At 48.3% G+C, this 19,643-nt stretch overlaps 1 protein-coding gene across 2 annotated transcripts; it reads right to left on the minus strand.

Annotated features, from left to right (window-relative positions):
* Positions 1-1,936: 1,936 nt before the first annotated feature.
* Positions 1,937-13,925, minus strand: UNC119B (unc-119 lipid binding chaperone B). Of its 2 annotated transcripts, XM_041729003.1 has the most exons (5): positions 13,645-13,922; positions 10,543-10,656; positions 7,889-8,000; positions 7,590-7,762; positions 1,937-5,751 (listed from the first exon to the last, which is right to left on the minus strand). In XM_041729003.1, exons 1-5 carry the CDS (start codon positions 13,886-13,888, stop codon positions 5,639-5,641), a joined length of 756 nt encoding a protein of 251 aa, XP_041584937.1. In that variant the 5' UTR covers positions 13,889-13,922; the 3' UTR covers positions 1,937-5,638. The 2 variants fall into 2 exon arrangements, with proteins under 2 accessions (XP_041584937.1, XP_041584938.1); XM_041729004.1 differs by lacking the exon at positions 10,543-10,656 and having other exon boundaries at positions 13,645-13,925.
* Positions 13,926-19,643: the final 5,718 nt, after the last annotated feature.

Genomic DNA, 19,643 nt, shown 5'->3' on the forward strand with positions numbered 1-19,643 from the left:
CCTCTAGCCCCGGGGGCGGTCTCCGCCCGGCCCCGCCTCCCTGCCGGGAGCGCGGGCTACGCTCTCTGTTCGCCGTGTCTCCGCGGTCGGTTCTCCCAACCCTCGGACCGTGGCCCGTCTCGCCTGAAGTCCAGTCCCGCGGCCGAAGATGCTCCCTAGGACCAACCGGCGGCTGCCTCTCCCGCCCGGTGCCTAGTGCCCTCGCGGCTCCGGCCGCGCGAGGAGGCCCCAACACCCCGGCTTGTTCCTGCCTCTGCGATTTCGCAGTCCCTGTTCCTCTACCTGGAATGCCCCCCCCCCAGGTCTCACACTGAGGCCTGCCCTGCCCTGCCCCACACATTCTTTATTCCTGGCACTCGGCATCTGACATTTCCACTCCTTTCTTTGATCTGTGAGCTCCGGAAGGTACAAGGGTCTTGTCTTGCTCTGTTGCTCAGTATTCAGGCCCAGGGAATTGGGTTGCCTGGGAGGGAGATCTGTTCCTCCAGAAGCTGTCTCCCCCCCCCCCCCCCGTATTCCACTGTAGCCCCATCTGTGTCATCCCCAGTTGTGCGGCAGGGCCCCCAATGCCATGCATTTGGTCCTAAGCCTCCTTGTCAGGACATCACCCTCCTCAGAAAACTGGCGATTCCACTGCCCTGACCAGGGTCTTCCCTCAGAACAAGCAGGAGTCAGACTTCCACAACTTTCCAGGGCCCCACACATCCCTCTATCCCTAACTAAACCGCTGTAACTCAGCCAGGCTTGCATCCCCAGCACTGACGCACATGCAAAAATTTGTCTTCCACCAAGACCTTGCTCTCCTTCCCAGAGATCAATGAAAAGATGCAGCGAATCCTTAATATGTTACCTCTCATCTAAAAGAGAGCCTCTACATCCTCAGTACTTTAAACCCGAACAAGTGGTTGTGGTTGGCCAATGCTCCCGGGCCTTCCTTAACCTTTCCACTGCCCACCTGGGTGCCAGCCCTGGGGGGAAGAAGAAAGGAAAAAAGCAGGGGAGGGGGATATCGGTGAGCAGGCACGGGCCAATGATTGCTTTGGCTGCCACAGGCCATCTCAACCAGACTTAAAAATTCTATTGTACGGTCGCCTTAAGGAGGTTAGTGTTATATTAAAAGTAGACCAATTTCCCTCTTGAAGACAGAAACCATTCAAGGGTTTCAAGGGAACTGGTCTTTGCCAGCACCAAGAAGCTGAGGGAACTCTGGAGGGGGTGGGGGAGGCAGAGGCCCAGTACCAGGACTGTGACAGGGTAATAAAGCTGTCTGCTCATCCAGGTGAATTCCACCACAGTTGAGGCACACCTCAGTAACTCTCATGTTAAAATACTACAAAAATTTTTAATTTGCAAAGCCTCCCAGCAAAACAAAGCAAAAATATTAAACCTTAGAGCCCAATACTGTCCCCTGCTCACCCTAAAAACCAGCTATACTCATTATCTAGAGAAAGGTAGGGATCCCTGGGTGGCGCAGCGGTTTAGCGCCTGCCTTTGGCCCAGGGCGCGATCCTGGAGACCCGGGATTGAATCCCACGTCGGGCTCCCGGTGCATGGAGCCTGCTTCTCCCTCTGCCTGTATCTCTGCCCCTCTCTCTCTCTGTGACTATCATAAGTAAATAAAATAAATAAATATATTTAAAAAAAAAAAAAGAAAGAAAGGTAAAGAAACTCAGAGCCAGGATGCCTGGGTGGCTCAGGGGTCTGCCTTCAGCTCAGGGCGTCATCCTGGGGTCCTGGGATCGAGTCCCAAATCGGGCTCCCCATGGGGCATACTTCTTCTTCTGCCTGTGTCTCTGCCTCTGCGTGTCTCTCATGAATGAGTGAACAAAAATGAAAAAAAAAAAAAAAAGAAAGAAACTTGGAGCCCACCCCTACCCCACCCCTGCTCCCCCCAGCAACCCACGGGGCCCAGTCCGGGGACAAGAGGGGACACATGTAATGTGAAAAATCTTTTATTACTGTCTCTTGTGGCAAAATAACATTTTATACAAATAAGTCACCTAGTTTACTTTGGACACAAAGACAATACAAACTGGAATGAGGATCTTAGGTGAAAGGGAAAGAGGACTTTGGAAGAACAAATCAGGTCATTGACGTTTCTTATATTCTGTGAAAAATAGATTTACAGGGGAAGAAAATAGACTTTCACAACTTCAATGACTTTACATGATCCTTTTTAAAACAAGGGGTAAATTCGCCTCCACCACACCCTTCTTGTGGTGAAGATATTCTCTAACGTGGAATGTGAGGAAATGAATTGACGATCAGGCTCTTGCACTAGGTACACCAGCACCTCTGCATCAGAAATCTTCGTGTCCTGGCAAGGACTCTATGCTGTGGTTCTGGGGACAAACTGTCTCCAGTCCCCAAACCTCACGGCTATCATGGTGACAACAGCCACCAAAAGAAAATGACTTGACAGAGGGGAAAAAAAATACTCTGGGAGCCTACTGGGGGTGGCAGGACACACATTAAGGCAAGACTCGCCCAACTTGCCCATTATACACAGCCTAGTGAATCCACTCCAGAAATGAAATCCACTTCACCTGGAAAAACCAGGTCAACGATTCCTGGTCACTGCCATTTCAAGAATCGCCAGTCCATGGTTAGCCCCAACTTCCCTTCAATCACTGCCCCCATCTGAGAATCAGATGGCCCAAAGGCTGAAGGTGTCTTCAGGGAGTTCTGCATGCCTCTGCAAACTGCTTTCTCTGCAAGGTATCTTTGAGCCAACACTTACAGAGAGGGCGGCCTACTTTAGCCTATGACTACTTTTACTGGTTATTTCTTCTGTTTGCTCTGTTGGACAGAACGAAATCAACAGGCATCTATCTTCTTTGGATAAGCAAGAAGGGCACTTTAGCCCAAAGGCTACACAGGAAGAGAGAGCTGCTCTTCCTGGAGATTCCAAGGCAGAAGGACAGAAGCAGGACAGGAGAGGAAGAGGCACAGGCATCAGGCCCTGTGGCACCAGTGGGCCTGCCAGTCTGCTGGAATGTGCTCATGTTCCTCCAGGAGCTGCCACTTAGATGCTGGCTCTGAACAGTAGGCAGGCTCTCCTGCACAGGTCATTTTTTTTCCCTCCCACTGTAGCACCCCCAAGACAACTGCTATCAACAGTCCAGATTCCTTAATAACATGGCCTCCCGATTCAACTTCTGATTGCTTCAGCTACTTTCAGAGAAAGCAGGACCTTCCAATTCTCTCCCCAGTTCAGGTACAAAAGCTTGAATTCCAAATACACCCTGGTTAACACCCCAGAGTGATAATGCTTCTCAAGATTTCCTGAGTAAAGAGATGCAAGAATCCAGACTCCCAGGTACAGAACACCAGACAGACTTTCTGGAGCAGATAGCATAGCCCTGTCCTCCTGGGCACATATTGAGCACATGGCCTCAAATGGTCTCCAATGAGACTAAGGCAAGCTAAGGGGGAAGAGAATACAGCACTATTCAAGCCAAAATGTCTGCCACCCCTACCCTCCCACCTAGCAAAGGCTAACACTGCATATTAGAAGAGACAGCCCACTAGTCCATAAGATGTGGCTGCCCTGGGACACATTCCAAGACACACTCTATTGAGCAGAACTCAACAGTTCCAGAAACCACATCCTAGATAATAATATCAAATAGTTGAAAATCTCCCAGTTATGCTGCTGTCCCATAGAGAAACAGTGATTCTGAGGCTTGATATGCACATACAAATATGCCAGAGGGGCCACGAGGAGAAACAGGGTCAGGAGGCAGTGCTGATGTCTGTCCACAGATGAGGAAGGAAGGATGGCAATGCAGCTTTCCCCAGCAGCACGTGGGACAGAGCCACACATAAGGCACCTGGATTTGTAGTGGACTCCAGTTCTGAGATTCACTTGGTCTGGTGATGAGTAACTCATCTGCAGGGTGCCTGGTCTCTTCCCTCCCTCAGTGGTTGCATCCGTGCCAGCACAGAGGAGGAAGAGTTTTCCCAGTGAGAAAGCTGCCAGCATCTGGCACAGCCCAAACTCTGGCCTGGCACAGAGCACTGGGCCAAGGTTCAAGGCCACTCACACTCTAGAGTCCAAACAGGGAGCAATACTGATTAGCAAAGGTGCAGGGGGCTTCTGTGGTAGAGTGCTGGCCCTTCCAGCCTGGGCCCTGTGGGGCCTTTGTCCCAAGCATCTTGGGAGACTGCTCTCCTTCAGTTACTGTGATGCTTCAGTGACTATTCCCGCATACCCGGGCCCTTCCTCCTGCTCCCTTTCAATCAGTGCTAAACCCTGGCCACAGCAACAGTCCTATCAGAGGGTCAGCCATGGCCAGTTAGACAACCGGCCAGAGCTGAGGAAGTGACAGGCTATCCAGTGAGAGCCTGAGGATGAAAGTAGCCCCCAAGCATGTGCAGGGAAGGTTATCTGAAAACACCTTTCAAGAGCCACCTCAGCCTAGTTCATTCATCCTTTCCAAACACCTGAAAGCATTCCAACTAGCAGTATGAAGGATCAGAATATGCATAACAGGTCTGACACCCCAGGATGGTTCCAGAAACTACTTCAGAAAAAGGCAGACAGGAAAATCCTCCTAAATAAGAAATCTACAAAGAGTTTTAGAGGCAAATCCCCATCAAAAGCCAATCCTGCAGGCTCTCCTGTGTAGAGAAAATCAAATCCCTCCTTTAAGTAGCTGCTGATTTGTAACTATACCCGGCCCCAACATGAGCCAGATTAGCCCCAGGAGCCTGTTTAATACTATCAAAAGACTAACCACCATCACATATGCTGGGTACACCACTGACATCTTATAAAACCTCCCTGAAAGAAGACTAGAGGAAAAAAACAAACAAACAAACAAACAAAAACCCACAAAATACGAAGCCTGCTATGGCCTCAAGAGATCCTACTGTTCCAAGAACACAAAAACTGATAGTCTATTTCAGGAGATACTCAAAAGTTAGGAGTCAGGACAAGCAGAGCAAGCTCATCTTTCCTCCAAAATGGGATCAGGAAGGCACTGCCAGGCTGAAACCTTGCTGTATCCCCAGGAGGGCTGGCAGAGGATCCTGGAAGTCAGGCAGAGAAGCTGGCCTCTCCATGCAGCCCTACTGGCCCCCAGTGCCTCCCCACCTTGGCACCCCTCCATCATCCCCTTTCTTTCCAGTTGCTTTAGAACTACACACAAACTGAGGTCAGACTATGCTGAGAACAACACTGTGAGAGGAGGAATCGCCTAGAAGAGGCCTACCTTTCAGTTTCTCACAGTGCCCAGGAAGCCAGGGAGAAGCAGCTGACCTGCAAACTGACCGGCCAGAGCCTCCTCAGCCTGACATGGCTGTGCCTGCAGAGACCCAGGCTCATCAGCACAGCCAGCAGGCATCTAGGACTACAAGAAAATAAACTTTCTTTTTCCTCTGGACTCCAGGAGCCTTACCCTTCACTTTACTCTAGTACCTCTGTGACCTACAGGGCAGGGAAAAGGGAAGAAAAAATACTGGGGAAGAAAACACAGCACTGCTTGGCACCTCTCTTGAGCACAGGAAACTACCACGCCAGCCTTGGCTTCCTAGGACCAGGTTCTAGATGTGTGTTGACCAACAGGGTCAACCATCTCCATGTGCCAGGGCCTTGGGCCACAGCAAAGCAGCTCCCCGTCCATGCCCGCAGCAGTCACTGGCCTCCATTATAGGCATAATCAGCCTTGTTGTGCATTATCAGCTTGTTGTCAACAAAGTAGAAGCTGTCGGAACGGGTCTCATAGGGATTTTCAATCATCAGACGAACTGCAAGTCAGAGAAACAGAAACAGCAAAGACTTATGTGAGTCTGCCCCACTGGCCAGGTGGGAAAAAAACATATATGCCCTCTGTAATTCAAGAACATATGAGTATACTCTGTCAGAACAATGAGGTCAGAACAGAGGCAGCCAGGCTTGGAGAGAACTACAGAGGCCCCCAAATTAAACACGATACCCACTTCAATATAAGGATGCAATCAACTGACATGGCACTTCTTGTGCATCTCCAGCCTGGATGCTTACTCAGAACCCCAGGGAAACAGGATTATGCCTTTGCCAACGTGGACCACCGCACTGTTTTTTCAGGACTTCTGGTCTGTTCCCCACTTCTAGACTCCAGTCCAAATTCCAAAAGCTGTGCCTCCCTGTGCCCACTTCCCATGGGCACCCCTGACAACCAAAGGAACCAGAGGTGTGCATGAGTGTGTGTGGCGGGGGAAAGAGCAAGGAAACTTTTCCATGGATGACTCAGGGTATTAAGTCGCAAATGATCCAGCAAAAATGGTATGCTTGTCTTGGGATCCAGATTTAAATCTTCTGTTTGTTCAAGCAATTGCCCAGACCTCTTTAGCCATACTAGAGAGTAAAGATAATTAACAGTCAATACCTCTGATCAATTTGGAGTTAATGATCACATGCTATTTTGGTTCCTCTAGAGGCAACATGCTTGTTTACCACAGTTCTCAAAAGATGAAACGGATTATTTAAAGTCCTTTGAACCTACTTAGGCCAAAGTTATTTGGTTTTATCCAGGATATTGACCTCCACACTCTTTCAGCTTATTTAGTTTCAAGAAGAAAAGTTCTATTGCCTTGGGTAAGAACTTGAAATACTATACATAATCTTTTCTTGCAAGTACCTATATATTCTGGCCCAGCGGGGGAGCAGACCTCAAAACAGGATCAGATGCTATCATAAATAGCCTAATCCACATCAGCAATCCTCATATTACCTGGAAACAGCACTGTCAACATGGGTGGAGAATATTCTGGTTTTCGGAATGTAACAGTTTTAAATACCTGGGATTCTGAGAATATCAATCAGTATATGTAGATGTTTTCTACAACTCAGCCAAACTCCCCCCACTCATATTCACAGTTCACAGGATCCCCACTCATATTCTCATTGTTCTGGAGCCATTTTCCCTGATTACTAACAGAGAATGCTAACCCCAGAGAGTTCCACCAGAGTCACAGGAACTGATAAAGCCTGATCTTTCTCTCGATGAGTCCATCTCTTCCCCTGCTTCTCCCTCAGGTGCCTCCCCAGTTTTTCCTCCAGAGAACTATAGGATTACTGTTTCTAAGACATGGCTTCCATCCAGCCATGTGATGGCTGCCTATTTCCTGTGGATCTATTCTAACAGCACAGAATGAGAAAGATCTCTGATTCTAGTTAGCCCCCAGCTTCACTTTTCCCTCTAAGGAGAAAGTAGTGGGTGAACAAGGAGTGCTGGGCAGGAGCCAATGACTAGAACACAGTGGAAAACAAAGCCTAAGAGTGGCTCAGAGAGGAGCTCCAGCTAACTCTAGGCCCAGGGATTGTCATGGGCCTCCCCTCATCTCCCTCAGTCACCCCCTTTCCTTCAGCTTAAAGCAGATGGCCTGCATTATTAAAACCTTCAATGCTCTCATACAGGCAGAGTTTGAAACCCTAGAAAATGGCGCTAGGAAATGAGAAGCCTCAAGTCAAATGCCTAGAGAGGTGGTGTCCTGTCACTACCTCCCTCCTCTGCCAAACGAGGGTGTTGGACCAGATGGACTCCAAGGTTTGTTCCTTCTAGCCCTAAGAATCTAGAATGGTATAGAAGTCAGGGGATACATACTGACATCCTCAGAAAGCTGGGGAAACTCATAGATATGTTCACAAGTGTTCCTACTGCTGGGGATGCAGAAGCCAAAATCGAAGTCAAAGTTTTTCAGCAAGCGTTCCCGGAAATAGTGCCGCTCAATCATCCGGAAGTTTGACACAGGTTTGTCTCCCACCGTGAACTCCACTCTGCAAAACAAATCTCTGTGAGCCCAACTTTGCCTCCTCCCTCCTCTAAAGCCAACCCAGAACACAACCAAGAATATTCTTTGTGGACAAACAAGTGTTCTCCTCTCTAGAAATACTGGTACTCACGTGGCCCCAACTGTCCGGAGGCGGAGAAATGCTGGTGTGAACTGATAGCGGACAAAACGTCCTGCACTGATATCCACATCTCCACCTTCGTCGTCGTCCTCCTCCTCTTGGTCTGAAAGAACACACAGAATCTTGAGTGTACTGTCTTGGCCCCACCAGTCCAAACAGCACAACCAATTAACTGTACTAACACCCATGGCAGGATGGCCAATATTGACTGCATACTCACTACATGCCAGGCTTTGGGCTAATCACTTCCCAGAATCCTCAGAGCGATCCTCAGAGGGTGTCATCATCATCTCCATGTTACAGATCAGGATGCAAAAGCTCAGAGACGTTAAGTCACATGTCCAAGTCCCCCAAATAGTAAACGGAGGGAGCAGAGATTTGAACCAGTACATCCATCTGACTCGAAGCTTATTCTCAAACACTAAGTTAATTACCTTTTATGTGGTATAGGGGTGTGGGCATATCCTAAGAGCGAAGCCTGAAACACAAGCCTGGTACTAGGCCCCTGGCAATGAGGTTGCAGCATTAGCCAGCAACCAGAAGAATGAGACTACAAAGGTTGAAAACTAGTCAAAAGGCAAGTTCAAAGAATGCAAAAATTTCTGAGGCAGCAAAGACAAACCCCTGAGAATAATCTTGTTATTTAAACTCCTGGGCAGCCCCAGTGGCCCAGCAGTTTATCGCCGCCTTCAGCCTGGGATGTGATCCTGGGGACCCGGGATCAAGTCCCACGTCTGGCTCCTTGCATGGAGCCTGCTTCTCCCCCTGCCTGTGTCTCTGCCTCTCTTTGTGTGTCTCTCGTGAATAAATAAATAAAATCTTAAAAAAAAAAAATTTAAACTCCTACTGTTTTAGGGTACCGTAATGCCTATTCCAGGCCACCTGGAAACAGTGAGGTAGATGGGCAATGGACCAATGTGCAGGACCTGAATGAGGGCGAGTCTAGTCTATTCCTGAACCCAGAGAGTGGAAGTTTGTAAAATAATTCAGAGAACCATTCTAATGTGAAAAAGGAGATAGTTCCTAGTAGCTATCCAGTGTCCAGCAAAAATATTTTCTCCAGATATAGGCTAAATGTGGGTGCAACTTACAACTCTTTTAGCCCCAAACCTCTCTGCCTATGACAACCCCAAGATAATATGGGCAACCAGACTGAGCAGGGGTTCAGAGCCAGCCACTCTAGAGCCCTCACTCCAACAATGTGATTCAGAGAGAATCAGACCAAATCTTCTCAAGGATTCAAATTCAGCAGAACAAGTGCTTCAGGAGGGTGCTGATTCAGTGGAGCATATTCTAAGCCAATCAAGATCCTTAAAGGTAAAGCCCGGAGAAGTTGTACATCAAGGTACTTTTACAAGATCTGCAGCCAAGCTTCTTGATACAGTTCAATTTTGTACTGAAATGACTATTATAGGCCCAGCCTAATCCAAACCCACATATCTGAAGCAGCCCTGGGGTCCTCAAAACACCCAAAGTACCAGGACATGTTGCTTAGGGATGTGAATCCCACAGACCCAGGAGGCTATCTGGCCCTGATCCTCCCAATACCAGCTAAGTACCCACAAGTTAGAGCCATTATGTGCCTTGGCAGCACTAAATTATGAGAGCATAAAGGATACCAGGTGGGGTGAGAAGACCAGGGCTCCAGTCTTGGCTGTACAATAAACCTGAGCTGAGACCTTCTCAGGAAAGCTTTTACCTACCTGGGGTACTAATACCTGCCTTATCAAATTTACAGGTTCCTTCTTTTTATTTTTTAAGATTTTATTTATTTAGTCATGAGAGAGAGACAGAGCAGAGGGAGAAGCAGGCTCCATGCAAGGAGCCCATCACAGGACTCGATCCCAGGTCTCCAGGATCACACCCCAGGCCAAAGGTGGCGCTAAACCGCTGAGGCACCCGGGCTGCCTTTACAGGTTCCTTCTGAGCAGCAAATCAAATGGGAAGAGCTTTGCAAAAAGAATTATTAATAAAGATCATGGTGAATACTCTAGTCATCTGTGCTGGTAGTCTACCAACTAACGCCAGGGGGCGCTCTGTCTCTGGTGCTGAGCTCCAAGACTCACTTGTGGTCTCTTACCCAGGAGTGAGTCACCCAGGGGCTGCATCACAAGCACCGGAAGCGCCTATTCAAAGCTAATTTAAGGAATCCTAAGTAGTTCATAGGTCTGGGCTTTCTGTTCATCCTGCAAATGGCAAAGATTAAAATCCAAACTGGGACTTACAGGGAAATAAATATGAGGCACTGTTTAAAGGGAAGTGAGGGAGAAGAAAAGGGAGCTTTCATCCTTCTACTTTAATTCTAAAGCTTCCTTTCCTGAGTGGAGGCAACATAAGAAGGAGCATAGGACCTTAGGAAAGTCAACTGGAAATTCTGGGCCTCAGTTTTCTCATCTGAAAAATGGGAGTAAAGCTCCTCACAGAAATGTTGAGGATTAGATGACTGGATGCCAACAGAAACATGTGTACAAACAACATATGGTAGACACTCAACAAATGTGCTTCAGATCAGCACACCCGGCTTGCCAGGCTCCAGGAGGAGGTACAAAAGTGGACATGCTGGAGTCCGGGCCGCAGGATGTGATGGTACACACAAATGAGCTTCAGAGATCTTCTCAAGTGGCTGCTACAATACTGAGGCCTACCTGAAACACAAGGTTTGGCAATCTCAAAGAGCACTGTCCCTGTCTCCAAGTCTCGGATTTTGAAGCGAGTGAAATCAATACTGTAGATGTTATCTTCGGGTTTACATAAATAATCTGAAAAATGAGAGAGACACACACACAAATGCTATTAAACAATCCTCCAAAACATTTCTTTCTGAAGTTTTAAAGCAAACGCAGGGTTTTTTCTTACACGATTTACTTAAAAGAGACCCCAAAACTTCCTCTTATAAGCAAAAGTTGTGTGAAGCAAATTAGGGGATGGAAGAAAGAAAAAAAGTGCATGGATTTGGTTTGGATGAAAGATTATCATAACACTTTTAGAAACAGGGATAATGTAAGGGGCTTCCTTTGGAAATACCCCCAAAATGGCCTATATAACTTCCATGATCTATTAACTTGGATGTCACAACAGGACAGAATTTTTTTTTTTATAAATCCATTTTAAAACATTTATGCTGGGCAGCCCTGGTGGCTCAGTGGTTTAGTGCCGCCTTCAGCCCAGGGCCTGTTCCTGGAGATCTGGATCAAGTCCCACGTCGGGCTCCCTGCATGGAGCCCTCTGCCTGTGTCTCTGTCTCTCTCTGTCTCTCATGAATAAATAAATAAAATCTTTTAAAAATATAAATAAATAGGGGATCCCTGGGTGGCTCAGTGGTTTAGCGCCTGCCTTCAGTCCAGGGCGTGATCCTGGAGTCCCGAGATCAAGTCCCACATCAGGCTCCCTGCATGGAGCCTGCTTCTCTCTCTGCCTGTCTCTGCCTCTCTGTGTGTGTGTGTGTTTCTCATGAAAAAATAAATAAAATCTTTTTTACAATTATTAAAAAATATATGAATAAATAAAATAAAACATTTATGCTGATCTAAAGGCTAATATATTGCTTGTTTGCCAGCCATGAGTATTGTACAGCAGAGATCAGCAAATGTTTTCTGTAAAGGGCCACATCATAAATAATTTAGATGTTGGGGCCACACAGTCTGTCACAACTGCTCAACTCTGTCACTGTAGCAAAAGCAGCCACAGACAACCTGTAAATAAATGAGTATGGCTATAGTTCAATAAGACAATTTACAGACACTGAAATATGAATTGCATATAACCATGTGTGGCAGGATTTCTTTTTTTCCCCAACTTTTTAAAAATGTAAAAATCATTCTTAGTTTGTGGACTGAACAAAATCAGGCAGTAGGCCATACCTGCAGAGGTGACAGGGCAGAACTGCTGAGAGGGCACTGGGCCAAAGGGAAGTGGAAGCCATGACAACCTGAGCAGCTAGTCAATCTAGTACTGATCACAGAAAACCTCCCTGATTTCTTTCTACGATGACTCCTGACAGCATCTTCTCCACAACTCACTTGAGCACTTTTTCTTACATTGGCTGCTTGTGTTAGCTGTTCCATGTTTTTCACAAGCTGTCTCTCCAGTGATATGCCAAACTTGAGAGCTGCTGATTACTTTGTAAATCCTCAAAAGACTGAGAATGGGTTCTATACCTTTAGAGGGTACTCAATAGGTAACTAGGTGAACGAAACAGACTTGAACAAAATCCAGAGATCACCAAGCTCTGACCTGGGGCTTTCTCCAGTAGGATGCTGGGATGAGTTTGAGCAAGAGCACCAATCCCAAGTTCCTACACACGACCTGAGTGCCCACTGAGAACGCTGCTTAGGGCCAGGTACTAAAATGGCCTGATTCACTCTTGGTATCAGGAGAAAGCAGGAGGCTAGAAAGTTCAGGTGATGAGCACTTCTGGACCTTCAGAGTCTCGAATGAAAACGGGGTCAGAAGAGAAGCAGTGTTTTCACAGCATTTCAATAAACTGAATAGCAAGATCTTCTAAAGATATACTCAGGCATGCAAAGGACAGGCCCAACCCAAACGGTGATGGAAAGTGGGGACATCAAAATACCCAGAATCAAGTTAAACCTATCAGGAGATGGGAATTCCTTTTCATACAGGCTGGACCAAGGCCCATTGTGTAAACTCCTACCCCCAAATCACTGGAGCTGCCACCAGCTACCCGAGGTACACCTGAGAGAGCCCCAGGCTGACAGCCATTCAGCAGGTAACAAGTGGCAGCCTTAGATCCATAGAGGGAGTGCTGGTGCCACAGGGTTAGAAAGCTGGAGGAGAGCAGGGATGAGTAGGGCACGCAGGGTCTAAAGGGGGGGGAGGGTAGTGGGGGGGGGAATAGCAGGAGAAAAAGACAAGTCAGGGCTTGGCTTGGCAGAGAACATAAAAAGGGAGGAGCCAGGACGGGGTGGGCAATGCGTTTCCTCCCACCCCTCCTTATTATCAACGAAACGGTGTAGGGTGGTTGCATTTTACACAAGAAATGCGTTTCTTAAACCCTGACACATTAATTCACTAGAACAAATGTCAAAGGCAGGATTCACATTTTGAACTGTGTACATAAACTGAAACTTTATTAACATGTTTTCTAGTGTGGCAGTTTAAATCTGAGTGAAGTGCCACGACAATATGTTTGAGGAAGGAGCCCCCCCCCCCACACCGCACACAAAGGGGGAGGCTTGGGACCAAAGGAGTAAGGGGGCCAAGGCAGGCGGGCGAAGGGGGCGTCAGGGGGCGGGGTGCAGGGAAGCAGACAGAGAAAAGCAGGTGGGGGGCTCGGGGGGGTGGGCAGAGACTGCAGAGGTTGGGCGGGGCCGGCTGAGGAGCCTGGCTGAGCAGGAGCTTCACGGATGCCTTTGGGCCTTCCCGGGCGAGGGGGCAGCGGTCCCACTTCACCAGGGACAGGAGGGTCCGGCTACGCTAAGGGGGCTCCCTAACCAAACGGATCCGGCTGCGGGGAGCGGCCCGGCCCGCAGGCCCAGCTGGGGCCCGCCCAGGAGCCTGGCATGGCCGGACACAGGGGAGCGCGGTCCAGCTCAAGGAGTACCCCTTCCCAACCAGGTCTGGGCGACGGTGGGGGGCGCAGAGCCTGCCCGGGGAGCGGCGGGCGACGCGGCCTGGCCGGCCGAGGGAGGCCTGGGGGGACCCCCGGGCGGGTCAGGCGGCGAGCGGCCGGCTCGGCTGAAGGCGGTTAGGGGCCCAGGGCAGGGCGCGGCCCGGCCGGCACTCACTCTCGGTGACCCGGCTGAGGCGCAGGACGTGCTCGGGCCGGATGGTGTCCAGGGCCAGCAGCTCTTGCTCCGTGACGGCCGCCCCGATGCCGTCCTCCGCCGCGTGGTGGGGCGCCTGCCGCCGCGCCTTGAGGCGGTTCAGGACGCCGCCGCCCGCCTTCTTCTTCTCCTCCTTGGGGGCCACCAGCCCGCCGGGCCCAGCTGCCGACCCCGCGGCCGCAGCCTTCGGGTTTGACCCGCTCATCGCTCCGCCGCCAAGATGGCCGCCGCCTCCGCAGCGCCGTAACTATGGAGAGCGGGGGCGGGGCCCGGGGTGGCGCCTGGGGGCGGGGCGGGGGGCAGCCTCCTGCTCGCCAGCACGGTCCCAGCCCGAGGGCTGGGGGGGTTTCCGGGGGGGTGCCCACCCCCCGGACTCTCCATCGGACCCCCAAGGTCACACCAAATGTCTTTAAAATAGTTCATACTTTCTGTCATAAGGAAATTAATCTGTAGCTTAGACATTAAAAGAGCACTTGCTCTCCACTCAGATTACCGTTTTTAAACCCAACTGTGCCAAGCTTTGAGCTAGACATCGGGCTAGACTACAGGAAATGTAAGAACATGAACCAGGGCAGGGATTGGGTCCACCCTATTCACTACTGTATTCTGGCAGTATAGCTAATGCCTGACACAGCAGGTGCTCATTAATGGCTGAACGAGTGGGTGAAGGAATGCCCCACTATGTAGGAGCTCCCCTTTTGTTGGGGAGGACTGAAGTACATGATTCATTATGTGGCCCCTCCTCTTGACTGGCCCAATAAGTGTGAATGAACTAGAAGTTGAGCCAGACTGCTAACTGCTCAGAGGTACAGCAATGGTGCTACCAGAATACACAAGAGTGGTCTGGCCCATCCGGAAGAGGCTTCACAGAGGTTAACATCTGCATGGAAGTTCATCGTGATTTCGCTATGTGGAGGAGGTGGGCCAGGGAGTTGGGCCAGTGGGTGGAGGGTGGGTTAAGGCTGCCCTCTCACATCCCAAGTGGCTCCTTCTCTAAGGTCAACATCTATGTTAGAAGCCTGGACCCAACTGTTGTCCTGTGTCTGCTAGGTCTGAGATCACCTCTCAGCCAGACTTAGGCCACAGTGAAACTCCACCCTTCTCCCCATGATCAGCCTCAAAACTTGATTTACGGCAGGCCTTGCTGGGTCCCTCTCACCTTATGTAAGGGGCTTGGGCGGGGCTGACAGGCCTCACCTGGTTCCTGGACAAAATCTAAACGTGACTCCACCCCAGCTGCCCAACCTGGTAGAACAACAGTATGTGGCCAATTTCTTATCTAAATGTTGCCCTGTCTTTGAGAGATCACCACTGGGTGGCATTTACCAAACTGTTCAGGAAAATTTTAATAGATGTGTACAAAGAATTAAAGTCCTTCCCTTTGCAAACAACCCTTTTTAAACCACTCAGCAGTGAGTGGTTACTGAAGAATTTCCAGAGCTTTTAATATGCTACTTAATTGTGAATCACCAGGAGGGAGGCTTAGCATGCAGCCATTTCCCACACTCACTTGCTCATTAAAACTTTGTTCTCAAAAAAAAAAAAGAAAAAAAAATTTGTTCTCAGAACACCAGGACTAGTTACCTGGATCCCCACTTTTTCTAGGGACAATAACAAATATATTACCCCCTTAATCTGCAACTTCAGATCCTTTAGCACAAAGATGTTTACCACAGGACCATTTGTAACACTGAAAAATTGCATCCATTCAGGTTATGCAGCTGTTAAAAATAATGAGATCTATCTATATGCACCAGTATAGAGAGAGCCTAAAGATCTGGGGGGGGGGGGGGGGGGGCAAGGCACAGGAATCCCAATTGTTTAAAAAGGACATGAAAAAAATAATAATAAAATAAAATAAATAAAAAGGACATGAATATATGGTTTTATATTTGTAACTGCAAAGGAAGAGGTCTGGAAATGCACTAAAGTTTTAACCACAGTTCCCCTTGAGGAGTAGAGTATCGGAAGGAACTAAAAAGGGAATATAATCACTTTTGACACAAGAGCTACTTATGTATTATTTTATCACAGCAAGTATACTATCATCGGTTGCTTGTATATTTAAAAAATATATATTTCAGGATCTCTGAAAGAAAACGCTAAGCCAAAGTAGCCTTATCTTCTCTTAAAATTGAAAAGCAACTTCACATTTTATCACTTTTTTCTGTTCAAAAGAAAATTAAAGGGATCCCTGGGTGGCGCAGCGGTTTGGCACCTGCCTTTGGCCCAGGGCGCGATCCTGGAGACCCGGGATCGAATCCCACGTCAGGCTCCCGGTGCATGGAGCCTGCTTCTCCCTCTACCTATGTCTCTGCCTCTCTCTCTCTCTCTCTGTATGACTCTCATAAATAAATAATTAAAAAAAAAAAAGAAAATTAAATAAAAACTGCCATATAAGGGAGTTGGGGCCTATTCTCTCTTGGGTCACACCACCTGTGAGTTGTGATTAAAAGCTGGGGATGCCTGGGTGGCTCAGCAGTTGAGTGTCTGCCTTCAGCTCAGGGCATGATCCCGGGGTCCTGGGATGGAGTCCCACATCTTCTCCCTCTGCCTATGTGTCTGCCTCTATCTCTCATGAATACATAAATAAATAATATTTCTATATATAAAATATATATTATATATAGAATAATAATCTACATATATATCATATATATATATTATATATAGATGGAGTAGGAAAAATAAAGGCTTATAAACCAATCTGCCTCTGCTTCTCTTCACCAGATCTTCCTAAGGTATATCAAAAAGCTCTTTTAAAAAATGTTTTTTGGAAAGTACATAAACTAACACCATGTTTGGGGGAAATAGGACAACAGAGATGCACTGCATTAAAAGCCCAAGATCTCCCTGGGCTAGATGCGTGGAGACCAGTGTGGAAAGGCTGGCCTTCCTTTCACCCCAGCTCCAAGCTCTGTGTCTCCTTCAGCTGGTTGTTTTCCTCACTGTAAGAGGTGTGACGGTGGCGGTTTTCCAGGGCAGCCCCAGGGTAGCCAGGCAGTCTGCCTCAAATCAGGCCAGGCAGGTGGGGCCTGGAGCTCATGCAGCCAAGGTAAGCAAGACATCAGAAGGCTTTTTTCTGCAAAGACGGGGAAGTTCAGTCCTCCTTCCTACTGCCTCCTAAAGGTGGCATGCCTTGAATCCACCAGTCAAGGCTGGGGCTGCAGGCATGCCTCGTGGTCTGGGACTGAGAGCTGGTCATTTCCCTAGTACCCAAGTCACCACTCTCCGGGATGAGGATTGTTTTTGTTTTTACAAAGCATTCATTTCATTTATTATTTATATCCCACCTGTTTCCAAAAAAGGGTTTCTGGCATATTCCCAAGTCATACAGTACAAGATTGGTGAGTGAAAAATGCATGGAGCCTTGTGGAGGGCAGTACTTTCAAATTTGTGAATGCATATACCGTTTGACCCAGTAACTCCGTAATGGATTCAGAAGAAAAACTTGCACGTGTGCATAATAAATATGTGGAAATATGCACATATGAGCATATAAAATACATATAAAAGGAAAGATACACACCAGACTGTCACCTGTATTGCCCTCTAGGGATAAATTGGGTAGGTATGAGAATGATTAAGTTTTCACATTCTGCACCCCATATAACTTAAAAAAAATATATGTCTATGCATTTCCTGTATCACTAAGCCTTAGAAGGTTACTTTCTTTTCCAGAGAAGAAATGATAGAATAAACCTCCATGTAACCATCACCCAGCATCCTGTTACCTTCATTCAAACAGTTCTTTTTAGAGACTGGCACATGACGGCATTCAGAGCACAAGCGTGTGGTTAGACAGTCCCAGTCCTCACTCTGCCACTTACCAGCTATGGGACTTTGCATGGGTCATCTATCCCCTCTGAATCTTTGTTTCCTTCTTTGTAAGTCAAGCTAGTCACACGTCTGTCTTCCCTAGGGCCGTAGCAAAGAGGAGATGAAAAACAGCAACAAAAAGCATGATGCTGGTGCCAGGGTGTCTCATGAACAGTTACTATGCCAATCTGTTTTGGTGGCCTTTCCCCAGGACCCCTCTGCCATGGGCAGGCATGCCGGACAGGGAGAAGACATGGAGCTGGACAGGAGAGGGTGCTGACTGGGAAGAGCTGAGGGGAAACGAGCTGGGGACCAGGCTTTGAGGAAGCAACACATGGACTCTGGTGGCAGCAGCAAGGAAACCCAGGAGAGCAAGTCTTAGCACAAAGCTAAGCCAGAAAGCAAGTGTGGTTATTTTTTACTAACATACATGTGGGTAGCAACAAACAAACTATGACTCTGGGGCCAGAGTCCTGTAGCGAGGTGCGTGCCATCTCAGGTTGCTAGGGGGCAGAGGCTCCAGAACCTCCCTGCTCCAGCTCCTCTGCCTTGACCCCTTACCATTGCTAACAGCACCAAGTTTTCCAGTATGTGTGGGGAAAACTCCTCTCTTCCTCTATAAGGGGTGGAGGGGGATGGGGTCCTAAGTATGGAGAAAGGTCCAGCACAGTGGCTCCAGCCAACCGGGAGCCTGATTTCCTTAGCAAGATTAAGATCTGGACCCAAGGAGTGGTTTAACCCAACCCCCAGCCCTTGGCCCAAGAACTTCTGTCAGACACTTTTCCTCCCTGCAACTCCCTAGAGCAAGGCTTCTTTAGGGCTCTTCCCCATTTGGCAACTCATGGAAAGCTGCTTGAAATAGTAACAGCTAGGTCTGAATTAGTAAAGAACTCCCGTTACGGGTGGGCTTGAGCTAAGAAAGAGACTCTGTGGGCCTCCTGGTTTATTTGGGCCCTGAGAACAGACTCCATCAACACTGGCCTCATTCTTGGAACTGAGCACTGAATTCTATCCTTCAAGGGATAACTGAGGGAGGTAGGCCAAACTCTCCCTCCCTCTCCTCATACCAGCAACCTCCATTCCTGCTGGAGAAATATAGCAGGTAGGTTCTGGAGTCTGGAGCCAGGCACATAGCATCGTGGAAAAAGGAAAGCTAATTAAGAGTAACAGAGAGTAACACTCAAGAGTCAGAGCCCAGGTGCAAAATCCCAGCTCTGTCTGTCTTTTGCTGGCTGTATGGCCTTGGGCAAGTCACTTCACCTACAAAAGGCTAATACCAACTGGTTTGTTGAAGATTAAACAGAAGTAACATCTGGAAAAGTGCTTGGCATTATGCCTCGCCCACTTCAAGGGCTCCATAAGGGAGGTCTACAATTATCCTTAGAGCCTTAGAAAGAACAGGGGCTTTGCTTTGCAGGCAGATAGACTAAGTTTGAAGCCTGCCTTGACCATTTACAGACTAGCCTGGAATAAATAATACTTAAGGTGTTTTTTTAAGTTTCATGTTCCTCAGTGGGAAAACAAGGCAGATAAATGACAGGAAAAACATCCTTTGGCCTTTCTGCCCCTTCCCCACATATACTCAACACTGACAACACAGTAGAAAAGGAAAAAGCAGTTAGGGAATCTGGGTGGCTCAGCTCATCTCACGGCTGTGAAGTTGAGCCCCACACTGAGCCGTGTGTTGAGCCCTGTGTTGAGCCTGCTTAGGATTCTCTCTTCCCTCCCCTTGCTCCCCCTTTGCCCCTGCTGCGCGCTCTCAAAAAAAAAAAAAAAACAGAGAGAGAGAGAGAGAGAGATTGAGACAGACAGACAGACAGAGCAGAGCAAACTGTCCCAGGGCTTGGTCTGTCCACAGGCTGTGACGGAAGCTGAGGGGAAGATGTGCATTGGAGGGAGTTAGTCATGGCCTGGTCTTCCAGTGAAAGTAGAAACAAAACAAAACAACTGTTTATTTTTCCTTGAATGCACTGCTGGCTGAAATGGCCAGGCAGAATTTTATACAACTTCAATCCTTTAACCAAACATCCCGGCGAAAATGGACAAAAGCCCCTGGGCTTGTCACAGGAGAGCCCTTTGCAGCCAAGTGACCCCCCGTGTCACCTTTTGACCTCTTTGCAATCAAGTTCAAACTCAATCTC

Source organism: Vulpes lagopus, chromosome 14, assembly GCF_018345385.1.
Source record: "Vulpes lagopus strain Blue_001 chromosome 14, ASM1834538v1, whole genome shotgun sequence".
Lineage (NCBI taxonomy): Eukaryota > Metazoa > Chordata > Mammalia > Carnivora > Canidae > Vulpes > Vulpes lagopus.